Source organism: Schistocerca americana, chromosome X (assembly GCF_021461395.2).
Source record: "Schistocerca americana isolate TAMUIC-IGC-003095 chromosome X, iqSchAmer2.1, whole genome shotgun sequence".
NCBI lineage: Eukaryota > Metazoa > Arthropoda > Insecta > Orthoptera > Acrididae > Schistocerca > Schistocerca americana.
In genome coordinates, this window is record NC_060130.1 from 732,319,566 (window position 1) to 732,347,150 (window position 27,585).

Here is a 27,585-nt window from a genome sequence, read left to right on the forward strand (position 1 = left end):
TGGTAAAATGTTGTCGTGATGCGTCGTGTAAGGAGGAGAAATGCGTACCATCACGTTTACGGCTTTGATAAAGGTCGGATTGTAGCCTATCGCGATTGCGGTATATCGTATCGCGACACTGCTGCTCGCGTTGGTCGAGATCCAATGACTGTTAGCAGAATGTGGAATCGGTGGGTTCAGGAGGGTAATACGGTACGCCGTCCTGGATCCCAACGGCCTCGTATCACTAGCAGTCGAGATGACAGGCATCTTATCCACATGGCTGTAACGGATCGTGCAGCCACGTCTCGATCCCTGAGTCAACAGATGGGGACGTTTGCAAGACGACAACCATCTGCACAAACAGTTCGACGACGTTTGCAGCAGCAGGGACTATCAGCTCGGAGACCATGGCTGCGGTTACCCTTGACGCTGCATCACAAACAGGAGCGCCTGCGATGGTGTACTCAACGACAAACCTGGGTGCACGAATGGCAAATCGTCATTTTTTCGGATGAATCCAGGTTCTGTTTACAGCATCATGATGGTCGCATCCGTGTTTTGCGACATCGCGATGAACGCACATTGGAAGTGTGTATTCGTCATCGCCATACTGGCGTATCACCCGGCGTGATGATATGGGGTGCCATTGGTTACACGTCTCGGTCACCTCTTGTTCGCATTGACGGCACTTTGAACAGTGGACGTTACATTTCAGATGTGTTACGACCAGTGGCTCAACCCTTCATTCGATCCTTGCAAAACCTTACATTTCAGCATAATAATGCACGACCGCATGTTGCAGGTCCTGTACGGGCCTTTCTGGATACAGAAAGTGTTCGACTGCCGCCCTGGCTAGCACATTCTCCAGATCTCTCACCAACTGAAAAGTCTGGTCAATGGTGGCCGAGCAATTCGCTCGTCACAATACGCCAGTCACTACTCTTGATGAACTGTGGTATCGTGTCGAAGCTGCTTGGGCAGCTGTACCTGTACACGCCATCCATGCTCTGTTTGACTCAAATCCCAGGCGTATCAAGGCCGTTATTACCGCCAGAGGTGGTTGTTCTGGGTACTGATTTCTCAGGATCTATGCAACCAAATTACGTGATAATGTAATCAGATGTCAGTTCTAGTATAACATATTTGTCCAATGAATACCCGCTTATAATCGGCATTTATTCTTTGTGTAGCAATTTTAATGGCCAATAGTGTAGATCATTTCGCATTGCAAAGTATTTCTCTGCAGCCGTGGCATGGGATTACCTTTCGGAACACTTAATGAGGAGAAAGATGAAGATGAATGTGTATTTTAAAGTGGATAATAAAATTAGTTATTTTGACAACAATATAGAAGTAACGGACTGTGCTCATTGAAAGTCTCTCTCTGGCACTCTCCGTAGTGAGTTAAGATCCCTACGATAAACGATGTACAAATGTCATTTTATCCATAATGGATGTTGTTGATCTCTACGGCCGTTGTTCAATTAAAAATTCCTGAGGGATCGGAACCTGCCCGAAGTACTTTTTAGACCCTTTTATTCGACCACCGTTACTAGCCATTGCCAACTACGCCCATCTGCAGATGGCCACAGCTATGTTCAGTACGTGACAATGACTTCGGCAACGTGTCGTGTGCTCCTGCACAGTGTGACAATATTTACATAGTTACCGGCACTTTATATGATGGAGGATGACTTGCACTTGTTAGAAAATACTGATGTCCATGCTACATGAAGATACAGAAACTGAACCAAATATGCATATTTACACATTGTCCGGTGATTGGCGTTTTATTTCTCCTCCTACCATTAGCGGTTTGAGTGGCAAGCGTACCAGGAACCCTGAAATGCCCAAGTTTACATTTTGTTTAGAGATCAAGTTTGCTTTAAATTATTGATTGTCATGAGATAGTTAATAAGTTTTCAAAACACAGATGAAGTAAAACAGTTAATGTAAATAATGTCCCATTTATCATTTTAATCAAATGTTGTTATTATTCAAATTTCTAATTTAACGCCTACTATAGTTACTCAATATAGCTTTTGCGAAGAAGGAATGAGTCTGTTGAAAGATTATGTAAAAGCAAAATGTTGTGAAATATGTTTACCTGCTCCATTCCGGAATATTCTTTCACCATCTTGAATGCTCTATGCTGTTTCTTCTGTCACCTTTATGACCGGTCTCAAAAATGCTTGCGTTTCCATACAATAAGTATGTGTAATGTTTTGCCAATATCGCGGAACCCTGCTCATACGTACTCCTGAAACGTGCATCTGAAACAGGGGTGAACAGTGTTAGCAAATGTCTACATCTGTAGCTATATGACGAAGCCGCCTTACGGTGTACTACTGTCATTTTCCCCCTTTACCGCTGCAGTCGTGAATGCCGCGCGGGAAGATCGACTATTGCTAAATCTCCGAATGAGCGGGGGTCTCTGTAATTTTATCTACCTGGTCTTTTCGCGAAATGCGTTAGCAGGAAGCAATATGTTTTTTGACTAATCGACAAACATGTGTTCTTGGAGTTTTTACAGTAAATACCACTGTGATGCTCAACGCCTATCTTGTAACGTCTGCCTCTGAAATTTAATCTCTCTCTCTGTGACGCTTCCGCTCTTACTAAACGAACTAGAGGCGAAATGCGAGACTTTTCTTTGGATCCACTCCATTTCCTCAGTCAGTTCCACCTGTTAAGAATCTCAAACTGAGCAACCACACTCAAGTAGTGGTGGAATTAGGATTTTGTAAGCTGTCTACCGCGTGGATGGCCAGTACTTTTGAGGCTCCTTCAGTGAATCTTATTTTTGTACCTGCCTTTCATACTGTTAGTTTTATGTGGTTTTCCTGTTTTAAATCACTCCGTATCGATATTCCCAGATATTTAATGGATGTGAATGCTTCGAGTAAAAAATGAAATGATCGTGTGTCCCCATCCGGGGAACTTAAGCCACCGGCTTGTAGGTCTTATTTCGGGTGACACCAGATTGGGCAACTTGCGCGTCGGTGATGACAATAGGATGGTGAGGACAACAGAACACCCAGTCCACGAGTGGACTGGTGGGGGGTCCGGCCCGGTATCGAACGCGGGCTCTCTGCATGGCAGCCAAACACGTTACCACTCAGCTAAGCAGGCGGACAATTCTTCCAGTGATTGTTCGACAATCGTATAATCACACAATAAAGCGTCTTTCCACCCACTTACGCAGAATAGAGAAATTAAAAGGAATGAAAAGAACTGCTGATCACAGACTGTAAATGAACAGCTACTGATCACTTTCAAGTAGAAGCACGTAATAAAATGCGAAAACTAGGCACTCTATACAAACTAAGTACTATTGATGCTGCTTTTGTTGTTGTTGCTGTTGTTGTTGTTGCTGTTGCTGCTGCTCCTGCTACTGGCTAGTACTCCTACTGGCTACTGTTCACTGCAAGGACTACAACACCACGCTGCAAAGTCAGTTCGCGCGACGCTTACTCTCGCAAAATACACACGCACTTAAAAAAGTTAAGAAATACTGCCCAAGACAGGGAAATATACAGTTACTGCTCACTTCTTCACAGAAGTACGTAATATCATGTCTAATCTAAATACTGTATACAAACTAGAAAATGCTACTGTTCACGGCTACTCGTTGGTCTACGAATGGATTGCTCTACCAACACCTCCAAAGAATTCACAGCAAGTTCTGAATTTCATAGATGCTGTTCGAATATTCTCTTTGTAAAGTATTGTCTGACAAACTGAAATTTGCATTAACACTTGTACGAATAACTAGGATATTGGAAAAAAGAACGTAGGATTAGGAGAGCCTTGGAAATTTTACCGTACTTTGTGCTATATCTGCACATGAACAAAATGGGTTTAGTTACAGTTTTTTGGTAGAAAACATTCTGTATCACATTAACTATACGAACAAGTTAAGAGCTCAAGTTCATAAATCTGACTTACTTTGGTACTCTGTGAATTCATGTTCAACTAATACTTCAAAATTTCGTGATTATCATTACGCTGTCGTTAATTATCTTAATTAAGGAAGCGCTTTGAAATGACGTTTACATCGATCAAGACGTCAAAGGTCGCGTAAGATGGAAGCTAATGAGGAAGCAGGTGCACCCTGTTCCAATGTAGGACGCACGCCGAGAAGATAACGAAGGTATACACGTATCATGTTCGAATTTTACTGTAGATAAATAATTAACACTGCATAATATTTTTTATTTGTTTAAAAATACGGTTGACGCGAACTCTTATTTTCTTTTTTTGTGTGGATTTATAATTTTTGGTGGGCCACTGACTCTGATCCAATGAAATATTGTGAGAAAACACAAAATTCCTTAGGCATAAACATCGTGAAGACTCTGCATTCGAATGTAACGTATGAACATATCACGGTATTCTCACAACACTAACGCCATCAGACATGTGCTTCTGAAACAATGTTTTAATTCACAAAAAAAAATTTTCTATCAATCACAGACTTACTCGTAAGCAAAGATTTGAAAGACTTTATGTTACCAAAAAATACGTGTGGAGACTACTTCAAGCTGCACATATTCTTTCTACACGTAATTTGCAATACTTCCCACACTTATTCTTTGCTTAACAATAAGCATTTGAAACCATTCCCTGCCTCTTAATTTTAGTATATTTCTCAGATACTTTTGCGAAAAGTTTGAACGTCAGTGTTAACAAGCCTTTTATCACTGTACTCGTCATTTCAGGAGTCTTTTAGTACTGTCTAAAAATGTATAAATTCCATTTAAAAACATACAAAAGATGTATTGACAGTCTAACCAAAAACTTTCTGATCTGAAAGGTCAAAAATACAAGAATAGTTTGTATTTGAAGTTTGTAATTACTATGTTTGTTTCTACAAATATTTTGTTGGGTATTTAAAATTAAAAGTTTTATAAAATGGTAGCCGACAAACAACGCTCCATATTGTCACTGATCGATGAGCATTCAGTTACAGCATTCTCGTTTTCTTAAGAAAGAGCAACGACCAACAGTCCCTCCTCTCGACTCTGCACAACACACTTTCTGAATGAAGGAGCCGCTCATGAAGTTCTCTGGGATTGTTAACACTTCAGTACTGCATGTTCTATTTACTCGTGCACCCAAACAGATGAAAGTGTGCCTTGTCACTAAAGAACACAAGCGCGTTGCGAGGCAACTTTCCAAGCAACTGTGCAAATGCGTTTTTCCGAGCAATAATATCGCGTTCACTCAGTTTTTACCCCATAGCCAACTTGCATAGGCTAAGTGGTGGCCACACTGAAGAATTCGCCTCGGAGAACGATCAGGAAGTCGAAGGGCAGCTGAATGTTCAGGTGCCAACTGCCCAGGAGATCGCTAAAACGCTTATTGCTTCGGTGTTTTGTGGTAATCTCACGGGCCGTGCTAACCTCATTCTTCTTTTCGCATTAACACTTGCCCCGAAGGTATCCTTACCCTAAGTAATTGAATGCCAGCCAGGAAAATGGGGGCGGGAATATTGAAGTGTACACGAAATGCACGCTGTGCGACCACAGCAATTCGGTTATTAGAAAAGTAGGTCTCTATCTCAAACGCGCGTTACTATTTCGGCCAATGCGTTGTCGCTACTGAGGCAGACGATAAACAAACTCGCCGACCCACCGCTTGGGTTGAGAAAATCCACATCCTCGGCCTAGCACACCTCACTTCACGGCACCGTATTCAAATCAGCAAACTCGTTGCCACGCCATGTGCCATTTAGCGAAAACTCCGTTTCGATATCTTGAACCGTTTTGGAAATGAAATGTGTGTTCGATGTTACGATAATCTGGCAGGCCTCTGTGTACAGTAATGGAAATACGTATTCATACACTAGAGCGTGGAAAAGTAAACTGCCTTTATTGACAATACGAAACAAAAAACACTAATTGGATATGCACTATACACATTGGCCAGTCTCCAATTCTCTGTTTGAGAATAAACAAGCCTTTACAAAACAAAATACAAAAACGTCTGCCAAGTTCTCTACTGCGCTGGGAATTAAGTATTCATACACCAACAGAAAATGACACTTCTAACAAAGCCAGGACATGTTTAAACTTCGTATGCATACCTTTCCGTTGTATTACTTCTCGCAACCTGAGTGGCATGGAATGGACCAATTTTCTTGTAGTTTCCGACGTAATACCTTCCCATTCTCGAAGGAGAGTCTCTTTCAAAGAGGCCTTACTAAGGATGTCGTGTTTTCTCACTCGTCTTTCCAGCTCAGCCCACAAGTGTTCGATGGGATTCAGGTCCGGACTCTGAGCTGGAGTTTTAAGAGTGTGTGGAGTGTTGTAGAGCAACCACAGCCGGACAGTTTGCGCCGTATGTTTGGGATCATTGTCCTGTTGGAAGTAATAATTTCTAGGAAGACCCAAGGCGTCAACACGCTGTTGTAAGTTCTGTTTGAGGATGTTCATATACACAAATCTGTCCATGGCATCTTCCACAAACACTAATTTTCCGACACCGGAGGCTGACATACAGCCCCTACCATCACTCCACCACCTCCGTGCTTCGCCGTGGGATGAACGTTATTTCGGTCGACGTCTGTATTCGGTCTTCTCCAGACCAAGATCCTACCATCATTGTGCACAATATTAAATTTGCTTGCATCTCTAAACAATACAGTATCCCAGAAGTCTGCTGTCTTGGATACATGCTGTTTCGCGAATTCCATCCGCCACTTCCAATCCCAAAGAAAGCAGGTGTTGACAGATGTGAAAATTACCGAACTATCAGTTTAATAAGTCACAGCTGCAAAATACTAACGCGAATTCTTTACAGACGAATGGAAAAACTGGTAGAAGCCGATCTCGGGGAATATCAATTTGGATTCCGTAGAAATGTTGGAACACGTGAGGCAATACTGACCCTACGACTTATCTTAGAGAATAGATTAAGGAAAGGCAAGCCTACGTTTCTAGCATTTGTAGACTTAGATAAAGCTTTTGACAATGTTGACTGGAGTACTCTCTTTCAAATTATGAAGGTGACAGGGGTAAAATACAGGGAGCGAAACGCTATTTACAATTTGTACTGAAAGCAGATGGCAGTTATAAGAGTCGAGGGACATGAAAGGCAAGCAGTGGTTGGGAAGGGAGTGAGACAGGGTTGAAGCCTCTCCCCGATGCTAAACAATCTGTATATTGAGCAAGCAGTAAAGGAAGCGAAAGAAAAGTTCGGAGTAGGTATTAAAATATATGGAGAAGAAATAAAAACTTTGAGGTTCGCCGATGACATTGTAATTCTGCCAGAGACAGCAAAGGATTTGGAAGAGCAGTTGAACGGAATGGACAGTGTCTTGAAAGGAGGGTATAAGATGAACATCAACAAAAGCAAAACAAGGATAATAGAATGTAGTCGAATTAAGTTGGGTGATGCTGAGGGAATTAGATTAGGAAATAAGACACTTAAAGTAGTAAAGGAGTTTTGCTATTTGTGGACCAAATAACTGATGATGGTCGAAGTACAGAGGATATAAAATGTAGACTGGCAATGGCAAGGAAAGCGTTTCTGAAGAAGAGAAATTTGTTAACATCGGGTATTGATTTAAGTGTCAGGAAGTCGTTTCTGAAAGTATTTGTATGGAGTGTAGCCATGTATGGAAGTGAAACATGGACGATAAATAGTTTGGACAAGAAGAGAATAGAAGCTTTCGAAATGTGGTGCTACAGAAGAATGCTGAAGATTAGATGGGTAGATCACATAACTAATGAGGAGGTTTTAAACAGAATTGGGCAGAAGAGGAGTTTGTGGCACAACTTGACTAGAAGAAGGGATCGGTTGGTAGGACATGTTCTGAGACATCAAGGGATCACCAGTTTAGTACTGGAGGGCAACATGGAGGGTAAAAATCGTTTCTGAAAGTATTTGTATGGAGTGTAGCCATGTATGGAAGTGAAATATGGACGATAAATAGTTTGGACAAGAAGAGAATAGAAGCTTTCGAAATGTGGTGCTACAGAAGAATGCTGAAGATTAGATGGGTAGATCACATAACTAATGAGGAGGTATTAAACAGAATTGGGGAGAAGAGGAGTTTGTGGCACAACTTGACTAGAAGAAGGGATCGGTTGGTAGGACATGTTCTGAGACATCAAGGGATCACCAGTTTAGTACTGGAGGGCAACATGGAGGGTAAAAATCGTAGAAGGAGACCAAGAGATGAATACACTAAGCAGATTCAGAAGGATGTAGGCTGCAGTAGGTACTGGGAGATGAAGAGGCTTGCACAGGATAGAGTAACATGGAGAGCTACATCAAACCAGTCTCAGGACTGAAGACCACAACAACAACAACTTCCTGTTCTTTTTGCTGATGTAGGTCTTTCGTCTCGGGACCCTGGCTCTGTAGCCCGGACGATTGAGAATAGTACGAACTGCCCTTGGAGTGATGTCCTTTCGGAAGTGGTCATGTACATATGCGGATAGTGCCGACGCTGTCGTTTTCGGGGTTTTCTTGGTGATTCTTAGTAGCATTCTGGTCTCTCTTGTTGTAAGCTTCTGTGGACTACCGTGTCGTTCACTGTCTATTACTACATGTCTCTTCCTTATATCGCTTAATGATAGATTGCACAGTCGCTCGGCTTCGTCCTATGATGATCGCAATTTCGGCATACGACTTGTGTTGAAGATATTGGGCGACAACAATGTTTCGTTCCTCAGTGGTCGTTTCCTTCCCCTTGCGGCCCATTCTGCTATTCCACGGTACCCACGTTCGACGTGCTTTTGCTTCACGGCCGCCACACGACAACACAAGTGTGGCATGCACTCCGTGGCTGCGTCAGCCGTTTGTTTGGTTGAAAGTAATACGCTGTATGAATACATTTTGCCCTGTCGTAGATACTGTGGAGTGTAACATGTTTTATTTTCCCAGAATATAGTCATGGCATACAGGAAGCTTCATTACCAAGAATATGGTTACCTGACGCTACATCATCGTGCTTATTCGTATCGGCGCTGTGGGTGATTTACTATCCCAACACACCATCGTAGTTTGTCACCACTTACTGTATGAACACTTATTTTCATGATTGTACAAAGAAGGGTTCCTTGGCCGGCAGGTGTTGGAGCTGTTGGACGCGGACAGCAAGGGGTCACAGGATGAAGATCTCAACAGGCCTTCGGCGAGTGCCAATCTGCGCGCCCAGCTGCGGGGCGGCAGTCTGCGCCACCAGACGCCGGTCCATCACTCCTTCCACAAGGCCGAATCATTCGCCGCAGGTAATGGCCCCGTCAAATCAGTTACCATCACCAGTATTCAATCCTGTCTTTGCTCACGCCACTTTTAATCGAGACCAACGAAGGTCATTTCTTCCTACTACAGTAGAGCATCAATTATCCGAAAATCGATTGACCGAAAGATCCGTTAATGGGGGTAGGACGTCAAATGGGCCGTCTTGGAGCAGGAGATACACCACAGGACATTTTAATTTCCACTGTCTATACTTTTACGAATAAATTCATAAAACATTGTCAGAATGACCAGGAAGGATTCAGGATTCACAATCATAGCAGTGGAAGTTCAAAAAATAATAATTTTTTTTTTTACATGTGAAAGTTCATCATTTTTTAACTTCTATTGGCTGCGTTTGTTGCTATAGGTACACGTTTCTTCATAAGTAAGAGAGATTCTTCGATGAATTTTGCACAGCATACAAACCATACTTACAGGTGTATGAAACTCTAGAAATTATTTTAATTTATGAAAAAAATGAATGTGCTGCTACATTTTAAACTTTATGTTTAGAAAAAACTCAAATATTATAGTTAATTATCTCAATTTTTACCACAGTTTTTAATATATTTGGAAAATTCTAGAGTTTCATACACCTGTAAGTATGGTTTGTATGCTGTGCAAAATTAATCTAAGAATCTTCCTTACTTATGAAGAAAAGTGTACCTATAGCAACAAATGCAGCCAATGGTAAGTGAAGAAAAGGTGAAATACAAATTTAAAAAAATAAATTAATTTCTTGTATTTTTGGACTTCCACCACTATAAGTGTAAATCCTGAATCCTTTCTGGTCATTCTGACAAAGTTTTATGAATATATTTTTAAAAGTATAGACAGTGGAAGTTAAAAATTCCTGTGGTGTCTCTCCTGCTCCAAGTCATCCCGTTTGATGTCCTACCCCCCTTAACAGAAAGCATTCCAGTCGGCAAATTTAAACTGGCGCTCGCCATGTACATGTTGCTCTGGCACAGGGCTGGCTGTACCATGAGTTAGCCAGTCCGGCGGTCTTTCCCTCCCTGGCAGCCGCCATTGTTGCTAACCAAAGACTTTTCAGAATTTGAAGAAGTCAATCAGGAAAAAACTGAAGACTGGCTCGAACATGATGTTGATGAGCCTGGCTTTCGAGTACTGCCATTCATCGATGACTGACGCCCTAGCGGCAGAGACCGCGCTAAAAAAGAACCATTCAGTGAGAATGTCTTGAGGCGGCTATGAACTGATTTGAACCAGAAGAAGAATCTGATGCTGTCCAGTTGTTGTCTTTGAAATGTTTACGATAATTAACGACAAAAAAAGAGTCTCAGCTCTGAAACAAAACCAAGTTAAACTGTTGACTTCTTTAATAGCCGTTTAGATCTTTTAAAACTGGGCTAGGTAATCAGTTCTCTGAGTTATTTGTAAGAAGTTCAAAAATGTTCAAATGTGTGTGAAATTTTATGGGACTTAACTGCTAAGGTCATCAGTCCCTAAGCTAAACACTACTTAATCTAAATTATCCTAAGGACAAACACACACACCCATGCCCGAGGGAGGACTCGAACCTCCGCCGAGACCAGCCGCACAGTCCATGACTGCAGCGCCCGAGACCGCTCGGCTAATCCCACTCGGCTGTAAGAAGTGTGACACAAAATAGGTATCTAGGGATTAGTGTTATACTCACTGTTTCTCTGTGTCACATTTCTGCGAACACTGTTACAATATGTTTTCGTACATGATCGGTTATATGAAATCATTCCTTGCTTCTTAATTTTGGCACATTTCTTAGGCACTTTTGCGAAATCCGAATCCGAATTTGCCGCCCCCCCCCTCCTCCCCGTGCCCTTTTACGGATTCTTTCAGATAATCGATGCTGTATTGTATTGTAATGGATAGTTTATAACAAATTATACGAGAGAAAATATAGTTTTGATTATGTAGTTAGAGGTTCTTAAGCAGTTCAGTTCAGCTACTTTTACACTTTGTGCAACTGGAAGCCTTCAAGAGAGATCAGTAAGTTAACATTATTTTATTATCTTTATTGAGTAATGTCGTATGGAATTAAATTCCGGGAAATTCATCTCCGAGAAAGAAAAGTTTCTCTCCGAAAGACTATTGATATTATGGAATAGAGATAATCAAAGAATATTGATTCCAAGGCTTTCAATGACACAAAGTGCAATAGTATCTGAACTGAGTTGCTTAAGCACCTTTAAAATTGTTTATTTTTTAAATTCTCATCAGTTGGTCAGCAAAAATTTTTCAACAGCCTACGTTACTTATTCTATTCCATTATTTAAATTTATGATTGGGACTGTGTCCTCCGATGTCCAGAATTAAATACGCCGCTTTCATTTAATGAGAAGAGACTGTTTACAGAAAACCATACAATAAACCACACTTTATATTTACAACTGTGAAATTGTTCTACCAAGCAGCGATTGAAGAATCTCTTCATATTCAATAATTCTATTAAACATATTCATAATTTCCTCTACTGCTGCACGACTTCACCGGTTTATTTACAACACTTGGTTAATAAATAATTCTTCTTTCTGTGTAGTAATAGTCTTTTTGTTTTTGTGTACACAGCCTGTACAAATTTCTTGAAAGAAGTCATTAATTCAGCACAACCATGGTATGTACAGCCACTTCGATCATTGACCTGTATCTATAATGGAAAAGTGCAACCCGTACGTGAGCTTTGTCATCGTACCAGAATGCGCTACACATTAAAATAGGTCAGCAGAACTCTTGACCTGAAACACAGACTGCATTGTCAACGTCTTAAAGTCGAACAGGGCTACTGATTTATCCAATCTCAAATGAAATATAGTGTTTATCTGAAACAAATAAATATTCTCTCACAATAGAATAACTTTAATCGGGAGATTCATTTACATGCATGACACTGTATTAATATCTGATCTGCCTCTCCTCCCCCCCCCCCACCCCCGCCGCCGCCGCCTAACTCAGAAGAAAAAATCTTCTGTCTACAGCTAATTATGGTACACAATTTTCTGCATTTTTTTTTTTTTTTGTTAAGTACGATCCGAGTCGTTTATGCCTAGCAAAATATAGTGATTTACACACTCAAAAAATGTTTCAAAGGGCTCTGAGCACTATGGGATTTAACTTCTAAGGTCATCAGTCCCCTAGAATTTAGAACTACTTAAACCTAACTAACTTAAGGACATCACACACATCCATGCCCGAGAGAGGATTCGAACCTGCGACCGTAGCGGTCGCGTGGTTCCAGACTGTAGCGCCTAGAACCGCTCGGCCTCTCCGGCCGGCTTACACACTCAAATGTCTCGTATAGGTCACAGAAAATACCGATACCTTGCCTTACATTTGTTTTCCTAAAATAGATCACTCTCATTATGTTTACACTGGGCTCCCAAAACCGGAGTTAATATACCGATTTCCCAGTACCGCTTCTGGTTTGCCACGTATAGACTCCAATTCCGAATGTGGAAACGCGGTTCTGGCCGGATTTTGATTCCCTCGATCGATTTTCGCTCCCATGTAAGCGTCCAATCGTTTTGGAAACGTGCGTGGTTTTTCTGGACGGTGTAACTCTTCGTGCAGTGACGGAGAAACAGAAATATTAGTTCGAGCATGAAGCTGCCTACCTCTAACATTTAACAGAAGAGAAACAGCCATTGTGCTGACTAAATCGGAAATCGGAACAGCTGATTTCCAGACACCATATTTGACCGGTCTACAGTCCAGTTCATGCCTTTAAAATGGAAACACGACAGTGAAAAACAGTTTCCGAAATTCGGTTTTCGTCTCCTGGAAGTTGTGTCGCATGTAAACATTGTGTGTTTGTGTTGCAGGGGGCAGCGAATCCGCACTGTCGGCGTCGCTGGATAGCCACGAGTCAACTAGCACGTTGGCTGACAGCGACCGCGACGAAGCAGATGCCTCCCCGCGGCATAGGTAAGGCATCTTACACCATACAAAAGACTCCTTCAGTGCTGTTATTTACTCTTATTGCTTGATCTGACCAGTGTAGTAGTAATAGAAGTAGTAGCAGAAGTAGAAGTCGTCGTCGTCGTCGTCCTTCCTGTAGTCGTAATGCCAAAGACTACTTTTATACAGTGGGTTTGTTTATAGATAACTCATCTCTACCAGTCACGATTTTCTTTATTTTATGTTTCACACGACGCGTTTCGGGAAACGATCCCCATTTTCAAGTGCGTTTTTTAGTGTTCGTTATGTCATTCCTATGTAATGTCGATGTGTGAGATTCTGCTTCATTTCGTTGACTTTACTGCAATATATAAAAAAAAAACAAGCGATTTTTATTTGGTTGTCGATCTTTTTGTGAAGTTAGTGGCGAAATTTGGAAGAATTTGTACTCACAGTTTCCTTATGGTCCATTTGTGCAGAGTCTCACACGCACTAAACATCACTCATGTTTAGTGTGTGTGAGACTCTTCTTTGTGCCGTGGTTCCATAGATGGACTTCGCCATGGACGTCAGGAGTGAAGTTGCGCATCATGCAGCCTATTGCGCACGGTTTGAGTCGTAACACGACGTCCTGTGGCTGCACGAAAAGCATTATTCGGCATGGTGGCATTGCTGTCAGGGTTCCTCCTAGCCGTAATCCGTAGGTAGCGGTCATTCTCTCTGTATCTCCTCCATGTCCGAACAACATCGCTGTGAAACTTCCTGGCAGATAAAAACTGTGTGCCGGACCGAGACTCGAACTCGGGACCTTTGCCTTTCGCGGGGAAGTGCTCTACCATCTGAGCTACCCAAGCACGACTCTCGCTCAGTCCTCACAGCTTTAATTCCGCCAGTACCTCGGCTCCTGCCTTCCAAACTTCACAGAAGCTCTCCTGCTTGGGTAGCTCAGTTGGTAGAGCACTTGCCCACGAAAGGCAAAGGTCCCGAGTTCGAGTCTCGGTCCGACATACAGTTTTAATCTGTCAGGAAGTTTCATATCAGCGCACACTCCGCTGCAGAGTGAAAATCTCATTCTGGAAACATCCCCTAGGCTGTGGCTAAGCCATGTCTCCGCAATATCCTTTCTTTCAGAAGTGCTAGTTCTGCAAGGTTCGCAGGAGAGCTTCTGCTAAGTTTGGAACGCAGGAGACGAGGTACTGGCTGAATTAAAGCTGTGGGTACGGGGCGTGAGTCGTGCTTGGGTAGCTCACTTGGTAGAGCACTTGCCCGCAAAAGGCAAAGGTCCTGAGTTCGAGTCTCGGTCCGGCACACTGTTTTAATCTGCCAGGAAGTTTCATATCAGCGCACACTCCACTGCAAAGTGAAAATCTCATTCTGGAAACATCGTTATGGTTCACTCCGAGACGCCTGGTCACTTCCCCTGTTGAGAGCCCTTCTTGGCACAAAGTAACAATACGGACGCGATCGATCCGCGGTATTGACCGTCTAGGCATGGTTGAACTACAGACAACACGAGCCGTGTACCTCCTTCCTGGTGGAATGACTGGAATTGATCGGCTGTCGGACCCCCTCCGAATAATAGACGCTGCACATGCATGGCTGTTTACACCTCTGGGCGGGTTTAGTAACATCTCTGAACAGTCAAAGGGACTGTGCGTGATACAATATCCACAGTCATCGTCTATCTTCAGGAGTTCTGGGAGCCGAGGCGAAACAAAACTTTTTTTGATGTATATATCGGTTCTAAGTGTGGAAGAGGCGGGGATCAACTCGTCATGACAGGAACACCCCAGATCTGGGTTGGGTTAAGGAAGACACTGCAAAAGAAAATGGAAAACAAATTTGTATTTTGGACTGCGGACAGCTGCACAATGGTGGTCAATAAGGAACTTCCAAAAATCAAGGATACTTTTCTCTCCATCAGCAAACAAGCACTGAGCTGCGTGTCCACAAATTACGTCACAGAGTTCGTCTTCCCTTGCGGGAAGTATCCCGCGTCTGAAAAGAGGAGCAGTTGAGTAGGTATCTGATCAGGAGTCGTATGGGTAATTAGGGACAACATCTGTCGCACCAATAACCAGGCACTTCTTGCTGATCCGCACACTAGACGATGCTCGTCTGTGCCCAAAGCATCACAGGCGACACACAACGGGGTGTCTGCGAGGTGAATCCCGTGAAGGCGTGACCGGCATACTTGCTTCCCATTGACAGCAATGTACCACGCAGACTGGATGTCAGTGTCAAGATAAGGAGCGCAGACTGATCGCCAAACGGCACGCCAGTAGACATGGGGATGCTGCTCCTCAGCCACTCTCGGTGACCTATGCTGCTGAAGAAAGCCATAGGTCGCCTCCGTAGATGACAACTGCGCTGGCATTATTGCAGTACGGTCGAGAAAAAAGTGGCTAAGGTGAAAGAAGAGCGGCGGGTCGTCCGAAAGCATGATACGTGCTGAGAGAGAGTGTGATGCACGGTTCAAATGGCTCTGAGCACTATGGGACTTAACTTCTGAGGTCATCAGTCCCCTAGAACTTAGAACTACGTAAACCTAACTATCCTAATGACATCACATACATCCATGCCCGAGGCAGGATTCGAACCTGTAGCGCCTACAACCGCTCGGCCACTCCGGCCGGCTGTGATGCAAGGGCCTCTAGCAATAGGCCGGTAAGGCACGTAGGACAACGGCGCCACAACCCCATGTGAGAGCCAATGAAAAGGGCTATCGCTCTGTTAGGCACATGGTACAGGCCGAAACCGCCCCTGCACCGCGGGGTCAGGGTCTCGTACCTCATCTTGAACAGCAAGCCGTGGCAAACAAATGAACCCAATGCCACTAGCATACGGCGGACCATGGATGGCGGTATAGAAGTGACTGTGCCACGAGGGGATACGTGTAGCCAAATATACATTTACAAATTGTGTCCGTTGCAGAAGATCGAGTGCTCGTAAACGGTGATCTAAAAACCCAACTCCTAGTTGAGAAAGTACGGGCCAGCGGTTGAGGGCAATCGTGTGCCACAGATCGCTTGCGAAGTCGAGTCCTAAGGATCGGACAGTATCAGCTACACGCAAAGGAACGTCGCTGTCCACTGGAAGTCCTCCACCTACAGCCATGGCGCTCAATTTGCGGACGTTAAGGCAGCAGTATTGGAACAAGGCCGTTACCATTCCATTGCCGGTACTATTCCAAAGTACCGTTATCCATGATGGCGGCCATGACGTCAGAGACACACACCCCCGCCTACATATACACGCTAGGCATAGCCTTTCGTAAATGTTTTCATAACACCGCCACCATTCCAAAGCACCGTCATTCAACAACAACAAGGTCGCACCCAGTGTATCCACCACGTGGTGCGTGTCTAGTCCCTATTGCCGTGGCGCGGTGCGAGAGAGAGAGAGAGCGTCATCTCTCTATGTCACAACCCCGCACCTACATACACGCGCTAGACAGGATCTACATAAATCAGTGAGCGGTCCATCTCACTCTCACACTGCTCGTATTCTTCGTTCGTCCAGTACTTGTCACGTCTTCGTAATTAAACGTGCAAAAATGAAGCGTTCACGATCCGCCAGTGGCAGCAGCAGCAGCAGCAAACGTGCTCATGTGGACGAAGTTCCCTCGTGGTTCTCGTCTGCGGTCCCGCTCGTCGTCAGCTGGCCAGTCACCGCCACAAAGTGTAACTGCACTCACTAAGGATACGATATTTTATACATGATTACTTATTGCCTAAGCCACTTCCGGCCGGCCGCGGTGGTCTAGCGGTTCTAGGCGCGCAGTCCGGAACCGCGCGACTGCTACGGTCGCAGGTTCGAATCCTGCCTCGGGCATGGATGTGTGTGATGTCCTTAGGTTAGATAGGTTTAAGTAGTTCTGAGTTATAGGGGACTGATGACCACAGATGTTAAGTCCCATAGTGCTCAGAGCCATTTGAACCATTTGAAGCCAACCCACTTCCTCTTACGTCATCACGTACAATACATTACAATTATTTTATAGAAAGACATTTCTTAAACAAAATTTTCAATACAAAATTATAGAAACAAGCATGATGGTCTTTTCCTGTGGATAAAACAAACGTTTATTAATTTAGTAATCCCATCACCACATGGTCTCTAACTAGTAATTTCTCTATTTCTACTTTCTACAGTTGACGTCAACATGCTACTACTACATACCGTGACTTTTTATAGTAAACTCCTTTCCCTGGCGTGGCTCAGTTGCTGCTATTATCTGTGAACAATTAAAAACATTTGTTCCACATTATTGTAGGTTACTGTACCTCCGATTTTCTCCGATACCCCTTTGATGTTGTGCTTGTTTGACTGGTTATGGCATTGGTCTTCCGCTCCTAGTCTGCTTCTGTCTGTAACGGTAGGCTCAATTCAACGTCATGCTTATCTGTTGTACAAAACAAGAGTTAGTTTTGCACGTTACAGCAAGTAAAAATCAGTGATAGTGGTCAAGGTTCATGGCTGGACTTCAGAGCATCTATCTCTTGTGATGAACTTCATTATCGTCCTTTAAACTGAATTGCGTGTTTTTTTAGCGTCTCTGCTTAACTCAAATAGTTAAGCCCAGATTCGGCTAGCGTCGTTAATACGTCTCTACAACACTCCTACGGCGCAAATCATCAATAAGGTCTGTCGATCACGCTATTGCGCGCGACCAGCCACCTGATTTACGTCTTTCTATGACGGCTCAAAACTCGCCTTTTCACACAACATCCTCATCGCTCCCATTACGAATTATCCATGTTTTGTGCGTCCCTATCGCCTAATTGCGATTGACTGGCCACCGGATAATCGTTTTGATCACTGTACTCACACTAGCAACACAATTGAGAAAACAGGTGCATCTCGAACACTACTGCGTCGGACAGACCACCTCATAATTATCACCCGAAACACCCACTATCGCCATACGCTAATAACGCAACGGGTGGGTCCTGAACACTACCGCGTCGGACATCACACCCTGCACTCGTCTCAAGAAACGCAACACGTTCGGTGGGACGCAATATCCACCTACCACATCACAACACGCTAACACACCCCAGATCCATCCACCACAGATCCAGATTTTGTCCTGAAAGTTCGCCTGTCCAATAGCCTTGCCAAAAATTTTGTATAGGAAGTTATCTGCATAAGGTAACCCCTTCTATACTTAATCTAATACTTCTAAATATTGTTTGTGTCATAGCTGAAGCAAGTTTTCTATACTAAGCGACCCAGTGGTCCCCATACAACAAAATTTAACATGAAACACATAATATAGACACAATCCATACCAAAATAACACAAGCACATGAAAAATACAAAAATAAATACACACAACATAAAACAAATAATCACAAAACACAAATAAAACACTGCCTATACTAACACAAATAAACATCGCCAACAAATAGCAAAAACCTAATCTAATTATGCACTACTTTGTTCCCGGCCGCGTTCCGCTGCCGAGTGTGCCGCCCTAATCGTTCTTGTCTGCTTTGTGCAGTTTGCGAACGGCCAGGGTTCGCCGGACGTATTTCGATTATTAGTGCAGGTTCTGGATTGCGATCTTTACTCGCTCTCCAGTTCTGCACTGGTTGATCCCTTCCATTTTGGCTGGGTTCCAGTTATTATTACCCTGGTTCCACCTACGTTCCTGTGGCGGAAAATTTTGTCGTCTATTATCGCGCCACTGTGGGTTGTTTCCCCTATTGTTACCGTTACCGGCATAGTTATTCCTCATGTGGTTTCTGTTTCTGTCTATATTCGCGTCTTGGCCTTCCTCATGCGGTTCCCTTTGCTTCTTCTTCTCACGCACCTGCTGCTCGTTATAGGCAAACTCCAGTTCCCTAAGAATGCCCTTAAATGCTTCTACGGTATTTCAGCATCTGCCAGCTAGCGTATGCTATATGAAGTTGCCACTTACGCTGCTCGCGTTGGTCGAGATCCAATCACTGTTAGCAGAATATGGAATCGGTGGGTTCAAGAGGGTAATACGAAACGCCGTGCTGGATCCCAACGGCCTCGTATCACTAGCAGTCGATATGACAGGCATCTTATCCGCATGGCTGTAAAGGGTCGTACAGCCACGTCTCGATCCCTGAGTCAACAGATGGGGACGTTTGCAAAACAACAACCATCTGCACGAACAGTTCGACGACGTTTGCAGCAGCATGGACTATCAGCTCGGAGACCATGGCTGCGGTTACCCTTGACGCTTCATCACAGACAGGAGCGCCTGTGATGGTGTACTCAACGTCGAATCTGGCTGCACGAATGGCAAAACGTCATTTTTTCGGATGAATCCAGGTTCTGTTTACAGCATCATGATGGTCGTATCCGTATTTGGCGACATCGTGGTGAACGCACATTGGAAGCGTGTATTAGTCATCGCCATACTGGCGTATCACCCGGCGTGATGGCATGGGGTGCCATTGGTTGCACGTCTCGGTCACCTCTTGTTCCTATTGACAGTACTTCGAACAGTGGACGTTACATTTCAGATGTGTTACGACCCGTGGCTCTACCCTTCATTCGATCCCTGCGAAACCCTACATTTCAGCAGGATAATGCACGACCGCATGTTGCAGGTCCTGTACGGGCTTTTCTAGATGCAGAAAATGTTCAACTGCTGCCCTGGCCAGCACATTCTCCAGATCTCTTACCAACTGAAAACGTCTGGTCAATGGCGGCCGAGCAGCTGGCTCGTCACAATACGCCAGTCAATACTCTTGATGAACTGCGGTATCGTGTTGAAGCTGCATGGGTAGCTGTACCTGTACACGCCATCCAAGCTCTGTTTGACTCAATGCCCAGGCGTATCAAGGCCGTTATTACGGCCAGAGGTGGTTGTTCTGGGTACTGATTTCTCAGGATCTATGTACCCAAATTGCGTGAAAATATAATCACTTGTCAGTTCTAGTATAATATATTTGTCCAATGAATACCCGTTTATCATCTGCATTTCTTCTTGGTCTAGCAATTTTAATGACCAGTAGTGTAGCTCCACGTAGGAGACACATTACGACGTCGACGGTACTATCAGGATTTAGCTATCCTGCACGACTAATGGCCCGTCGTCGCAGCGTCAATTCCGCCAGTACCTCATCTCCTTCCTTCCAAACTTCACAGTTCTCCCGCGTACCCCGCAGGACTAGCGCTCCTGGAAGGAAAGATACTGCAAAGACATGGCATGGGCATAGCCTGTAGGTTTGTTTGCAGAATGAAATTTACACTCTGCAGAGGAGCGGGCGTTGATATCAAACTTCAATTTGAAATGTAGGAGATGAGGGACTGGCGGACGGAAAGCTGTGAGGGCGGATCGTGGGACGTGCTTGGATACCTCAGTCGGATGAGCCCTTGCCAGCGAAAGGCAAAGGTCTTGGGTTCGAGTCCCGGTCAGGCACGCAGTTTTAAACTGCCAGAAAGTACCAATAGTGTCCTGTGTCTGTGTCACTTTAAAGCGTAGTACAGTATTCAATAACAGTTACTTGGGCTGCCGCAATAGTTTGTAACTAATTGTTTGAAGTCCTCTCGTAGGTTTTTCCTTTCGTCAGTGTGTCTTCCAAGATAAGACGCAGGAACATTGTTGCCTCGCACGACGTTCTATTTCTCCGGAACGCAGCCTGATCTTACTCGAGGTTGGCTTCTAGCAGCCTTCCCATTTGTCTGTAAAAATTCGAGGGAGTATTTTTTAACCGTGGGTTAGTAAACTGATGATTCGGTAATACACCTGTCAGCGCTTGCTTTCTTTGCAACTTGAATTATTACATTATAATTGACGTCTGAGGGAATTCTGCGTGAGATGTGTAATTTGCACACCAGGTGGCTCTACTAAGAATCCCAGCAATTCTGAGGGAATGTCTAATCCAGGTGCCCTGTTTTGATTTAGGTCTTTCAGTGCCACTTTACAAATGCAAAGGCTGGGTTTCGACGACCAATCGGTCGAAGATTTTATGGCTGGTTTCCACATAGCGTTCCATGTTCAAACTGTGTTACGACTGTGCTCCGACTGTGTCACGAAGCATAGAATTGCGACTGAACTCGTCCTATTCACTTTGCATAGTACCCCGTTTCCACATAGCGATGGTAGGCAATGATAACCTTGTAACTCTATCTGCCTGTGGAAACTCGTAATTCCAGTAGCCAGTATCCCAACAATCAAAGAGAGATTGTAAAGTACATGGATTTCTCAAATAACTAGGCCTCTAGTATACAGCTACACTTGCTTACAGTTTTGACCTTGGCTGTCCTTCAGCAACCGTACATAAGCTTTAATGGAGAAGTAACACGGCCAGCCGGTTCCAAATAACTGTTTAACACATTTACCTGCGTTTCGATAGCTCTAAGTTTGTCTTCATCAGAATGAAAATTTAAAGGTTTGACGGAAACATTAACCAAGACGAAAAATGTCATAACATAGAAAGGTTACTTACTAAAGTTACATTGCGAGAAGGCAATACTCAAAGTTTATAGCAGACATGCTCAAGTCAAAAATTCTCGCACTGGCTTTGAATATGTTGTAGAGTAGAGCAAATAAGAGGCATATATTTTTTTATACGTGCTCATGTGGCCTCCTTGAAAAAAAATTAGTTTTATATTTCTGAATGAATACCATTGAAACGGAAACATACAAAAAGACACATCAAATAAAAGTTCTATCGCATTAATGTCCGCTATAACGGTGCACCCACATATGTGGAAAATATCATTTTTTTTCGAAATAACTTCTCTTGGTGCGAAAAATCAAAGCGCATTCAGCATTTTTTTGACCCTAACAGTTCTGGACTTCCTCATTATTGTACAGATTTATAATACTGCTACAACAATAATGGACAAACAGTTTCGAATATAAAATAATTAAATCTGAAAATGTTACAACTTGAAAACAAAAAAGAAAATAAGGCCGATGTAAAAAGGAAACACCAATACAATACATGATTAAAAGATAAATAAAATTAAAAGAAAAATATAGAACAATATATGTAGAATGTACATTTAGAATACATTTATCTGTTAAACAACCCATCATGACAATTGGCATCGAAGGGGGCATATATATGGCGCACATAGAGCGATATGGAGATTTTTCTATCTTATTTTCGACAAATGCGTCTTTGGAATACCACGTCATCACATATGACTGAATTTGGTTTTGCTGTTCGTCAGATATCGACATGAGAAACAAAATATTGTGGACGGGGGGGGGGGGGGGTGTATCAAAAAAGTCTTATTCGAAAAATTTGGGTGCACCGTGCAACGTACATAAAAAACGATAGAGCTTTTATTTAAGGTTTGTTTTTTATATCTGTTACCAATTCAACGGTATTCATTCAGAAGTATTAAGCTCAGTTTTTTTCAAGGCAGTCTTTCACCTCCTTAACGGCCGTATGGGCAAGTATAAAATATTTGTCGTTTACTTTGCTCTACACTACAACAAATTCAAATCCAATCAAAATCGAAGCGTAGTTTCACTTATAAGTATGTCCCGAGAGCCACAACAACATCCTCGTCCATTTGCTCCATTGGTGACTGAACACAACTCGTACTCGGTACGTTATGTAAGACTGCACGGCAGGAGTACAGCAGAAGCACAATCCGAACACGGTGGCGTATGTCGGAACCGCCTCCTACCCCACTTATCCTGTCGCTAACCGTTTGTTTTACCATTCGCAAACATTTGTGTATGTGAAACATACAGAGTTTCTTAGAGGTTCGTAATCCGTGTTAACACTTAGACAAATACATCGTTTTACATTGCTTTCTGGGAACGTCCGCCTGGGACGCGGGTAGGGAGTTGGAACAACCACCTGTGGGGCGAATATCCCTTCTTTCTGATATTTGTTAAGTCGTTATTGAATATTGGGATTTATCTGAAAATATAAATTGAATGAAGTGTTCAAATAGAAAGATTTTAATTTTTTATTCAAATTCAGAAAGAAAACCGACCACTCTCGAACAAAGTTTTATCAGTCATGTAAGATATTTCCGCCACACAGAAACAACAACAATGTCGCTTCTGTAGTCCTCAAATAAACTAACAGAGCAACTTGGAAAACGTGGTGAATCTCGAGGGTAACATTCGGTGTTAATCGCATCTGGCACATAATCATCAGAATTGAGATTGCTCACTCTTTCAGTTGGTTGGTGCTGATCGACTTTAGAAGTAGTAGCTGCATTCTCTTCATACGAAATATTCTGATCCAGTTCGTTTTCGGATATTTCTGAGCCTGTGTCGTGTTCGACCATTGACAGATCTTTTCGTCAGGAACATGGTCATTTGCATAATTCGTCTGCTTCTGTTTGACACATCTGAATGTATTTTTCGAGCCATTCCACTCTAAAAAGAAAAAAGAAAAGAATAAAATAAACCTCTCAGAAACCAATATACAGGGTGGTCCATTGATCGTGACCGGGCCAAATATCTCACGAAATAAGCGTCAAACGAAGAAACTACAAAGTCGGAAACTTGTCTAGCTTGAATGGGGAAACCAGATGGCGCTATGGTTGGCCCGCTAGATGGCACTGCCATAGGTCAAACGGATATCAACTGCGTGTTTTTAAATAGGAACCCCCATTTTTATTACATATTCATGTAGTACGTATAGAAATATGAATGTTTTAGTTGGACCACTTTTTTCGCTTTGTGATAGATGGCGCTGTAATAGTCACAAACATATGGCTCACAATTTTAGACGAACAGTTGGTAACAGGCTACGGTCATCGGTCCCTTGTTGGTAACAGCTAGGTTTTTTAAATTAAAATACAGAACGTAGGTACGTTTGGACATTTTATTTCGGTTGTTCCAATGTGATACATGTACTTTTGTGAACTTATCATTTCTGGTAACGCATGCTGTTACAGCGTGATTACCTGTAAATACCACATTAATGCAATAAATGCTCAAAATGATGTCCGTCAACCTCAGTACATTTGGCAATACGTGTAACGACATTCTTCTCAACAGCGAGTAGTTCGCCTTCCGTAATGTTCGCACATGCATTGACAATGCGCTGACGCATGTTGTCAGGCGTTGTCGGTGGATCACGATAGCAAATATCCTTCAACTTTCTCCACAGAAAGAAATCCGGGGACGTCAGATCCGGTAAACGCGCGGGCTTCGACGACCAATCCACCTGTCACGAAATATGCTATTCGATACCGCTTCAACCGCACGCGAGCTATGTGCCGGATATCCATCATGTTGGAAGAACATCGCCATTCTGTCATGCAGTGAAACATCTTGTAGTAACATCGGTAGAACATTACGTAGGAAATCAGCATACATTGCACCATTTAGACTGCCATCGATAAAATGGGGGCCAATTACCCTTCCTCCCATAATGCCGCACCATACATTAACCCGCCCAGGTCGCTGATGTTCCACTTGTCGCAGCCATTGTGGATTTTCCGTTGCCCAATAGTGCATATTATGACGGTTTACGTTACCGCTGTTGGTGAATGACGCTTCGTCGCTAAATAGAACGCGTGCAAAAAATCTGTCATCGTCCCGTAATTTCTCTTGTGCCCAGTGGCAGAACTGTACACGACATTCAAAGTCGTCGCCATGCAATTCCTGGTGCATAGAAATATGGTACGGGTGCAATCGATGTTGATGTAGCATTCTCATCACCGACGTTTTTGAGATTCCCGATTCTCGCGCAATTTTTCTGCTACTGCTGTGTGGATTAGCCGCGACAGCAGCTAAAACACCTACTTGGGCATCCTCATTTGTTGCAGGTCGTGGTTGACGTTTCACATGTGGCTGAACACTTCCTGTTTCCTTAAATAACTATCCGGCGAACGGTCCGGACACTTGGATGATGTCGTCCAGGATACCGAGCAGCATACATAGCACACGCCCGTTGGGCATTTTGATCACAATAGCCGTACATCAACACGATATCGACCTTTGCCGCAATTGGTAAACGGTCAATTTTAACACGGGTAATGTATCATGAAGCAAATACCGTCCGCACTGGCAGAATGTTACGTGATACCACGTATTTATACGTTTGTGACTATTACAGCGCCATCTATCACAAAGCGAAAAAAGTGGTCCAACTAAAACATTCATATTTCTTTACGTACTACACGAATATGAAATAAAAAATGGGGATTCCTATTTTAAAAAACGCAGTTGATATCCATTTGACCTATGGCAGCGCCATCTAGCGGTCCAACCACAGCGCCATCTGGTTTCCCCTTCAAGCTAGACAAGTTTCGTACTTTGTAGTTTTGACGCTTATTTCGTGAGAGATTTGGCCCGGTCACGATCAGTGGACCACCCTGTATGCTAGGAATTCCCACTTGAATGTAATTAACGAAAAGAATTGTAAAACAAGTTACATGTATTAACAAATTAGCAATCAAGAAACAATAGTAAAATGAAAGTGCCTTAATAAATGAAATCAAAAATGAAACTGTGTAAAGTACATACCTGCAGAAAATATTTCGAGCGAGTAAAATAGTAATTTACAAAAGAAGAGAAACGCACTAATACCAAATAATTAATTTGGTTGTTGTGATTTCATGTATAAAGTTATTCAGTCTAAATTCCTCTAAGCAAACTTACTAAAACATAAATTAAGCTGTAGCATAATCAGGTAACTAAAATTTTATGCAAAAGAACGTAAAGAGTAAGTTGGACCATCCGCCTGTGAGGCACAATAGTGTGAGTTCACAACATCAGCCTGTGAGGCGGGGAAATATTTGCTCTGCCCGGGACATCCGCCTGTGAGGCGGTGTTGGTCTGGAATGGAAGCAAGTTTTGCTGGGTAAATCGGCACGACGAGTCACGTGATCCTTACTACACTTCGGCTACATAGCAAATGAGACTCTCGTAGCGGGGAAGAACCGTCCGTAGGGCGAATTTCATCGCCTCTAGCGGAACAAACGTAATCCATATCCGCCTGTCGTTAAACTGGAGATCCCCCCTGCAAATGGCTACCTACAATCAGATGGAAGGATGAGATGTGCATGCTTCAGTGCGACGGTGCGTAACAGAACAATGTTGCCGCAGGTGCGTGCGCTGGCACAGCTTCCGGCGTGCTGGGCTGACTGCGGCTGCTGTGGCCGCGGCTGCTGCTGCTGCCGGCTGGGAGCGTGACAAGGAGGAGCGGCGCGCGCAGAGGCAGCGGCAGCGCCGCCAGTTGGGCGCGCTCTCCGCCGGCCAGATGCTCGTGCTGCGCAAGCTGGCGCTGCTCAAGCTCACCGCCTGCATGGAGAAGTACTGCCCCACTCACCGCTCCGGCTGGAACTGGGAGCTCCCCAAGTTCATCCGCAAGATCAAGACGCCCGACTACAAAGGTAGGCACATGTTGTATTTCGGGAGGAGGAACCAGTGGTCGGGTAGAGGAGAGGCTCGCACTCGAAGGCTCCGAGCTTGAGTCTCCCCAGAAGGTAAATTAAAATATATTTGTCAACTAGCTGACTACCAGCAGTAAAGTTCTATGTACTAAATGGTTCAAATGGCTCTGAGCACTATGGGACTTAACTTCTGAGGTCATCAGTCCCCTAGAACTTAGAACTACTTAAACCTAACTAACCTAAGGACATCACACACATCCAAGCCCGAGGCAGGATTCGAACCTGCGACCGTAGCAGAAGCGCGGTTCCGGACTGAAGTGCCTAGAGCCGCTCGGTCACCCCGGCCGGCTTTTGAACTTTATCATATTTGTGACAATTCTTTTACTGGTTTGTACACGCCACGTGATACGATTGAAAGTAATGATTTAATATTTATACAGTCTTCAGTGTGTTTAATCCATACTTCTACAGTATTTGTTGCATAATTTATATGTTGTATAATGCACAGCTACTATACGCGTTGTCCAGTATTTGAGAATGAGAGTACTTTGTAACTTGCTACAAATTAGGATAGTTTTTCTAGCTCTCAATTCCTACAAAATGAAGAAAGGAAGGAAATTTATCGCTTGCTACATTTTCGCTGTTCAAGCAGTAAACCTGTCGCATCAGCGATGACGTCAATACATTTAAATTTATTACTTCTTTGCTACTAACTCTATTCGCAACACATTTAGCAGACAGCATCCATATATGCCACTGAATGTACCTACAAAATTACATAATTGTACGACTCACAGTTTAGAAGATATGATATAGCTTAGATCACATAAACACTTCTTTAGTTTCCGTAACTGGTTTCGATAGACTTTGTTGTCATCTTCTAGTCTTCAAACAATTTTTTGTTTCAAAACGTGTTCATTGTGAGTCGGAACCTCGTTCCAAGTTGTCATATTAGTGGATAAAATGTAGGACACTATACAAAGGTTTGTGAGAAATAAAACATGTACAGTCAAAAAGCAGGTTGTGCACATGGCCGTGTCCGTATATGTAGCGCTCACAGGTGTTTGTTTATTCTTCAAATCTCAATATACAGGGTGAATCACCTAGAACTTGCATCGTAAATATTTAGGAAATGGAAAGTGCTAT

At 43.3% G+C, this 27,585-nt stretch overlaps 1 protein-coding gene across 1 annotated transcript in view; it reads left to right on the forward strand.

Annotated features, from left to right (window-relative positions):
• The window catches only part of LOC124556288 (stAR-related lipid transfer protein 13), a 667,281-nt gene that overhangs the window by 571,360 nt on the left and 68,336 nt on the right, over window positions 1–27,585 (forward strand). The window contains exons 12-14 of the mRNA XM_047130265.1: window positions 9,065–9,224; window positions 13,056–13,158; window positions 26,153–26,439. Coding sequence (XP_046986221.1) covers window positions 9,065–9,224; window positions 13,056–13,158; window positions 26,153–26,439 — 550 coding nt within the window. The remainder of the gene's footprint in view (window positions 1–9,064; window positions 9,225–13,055; window positions 13,159–26,152; window positions 26,440–27,585) is intronic.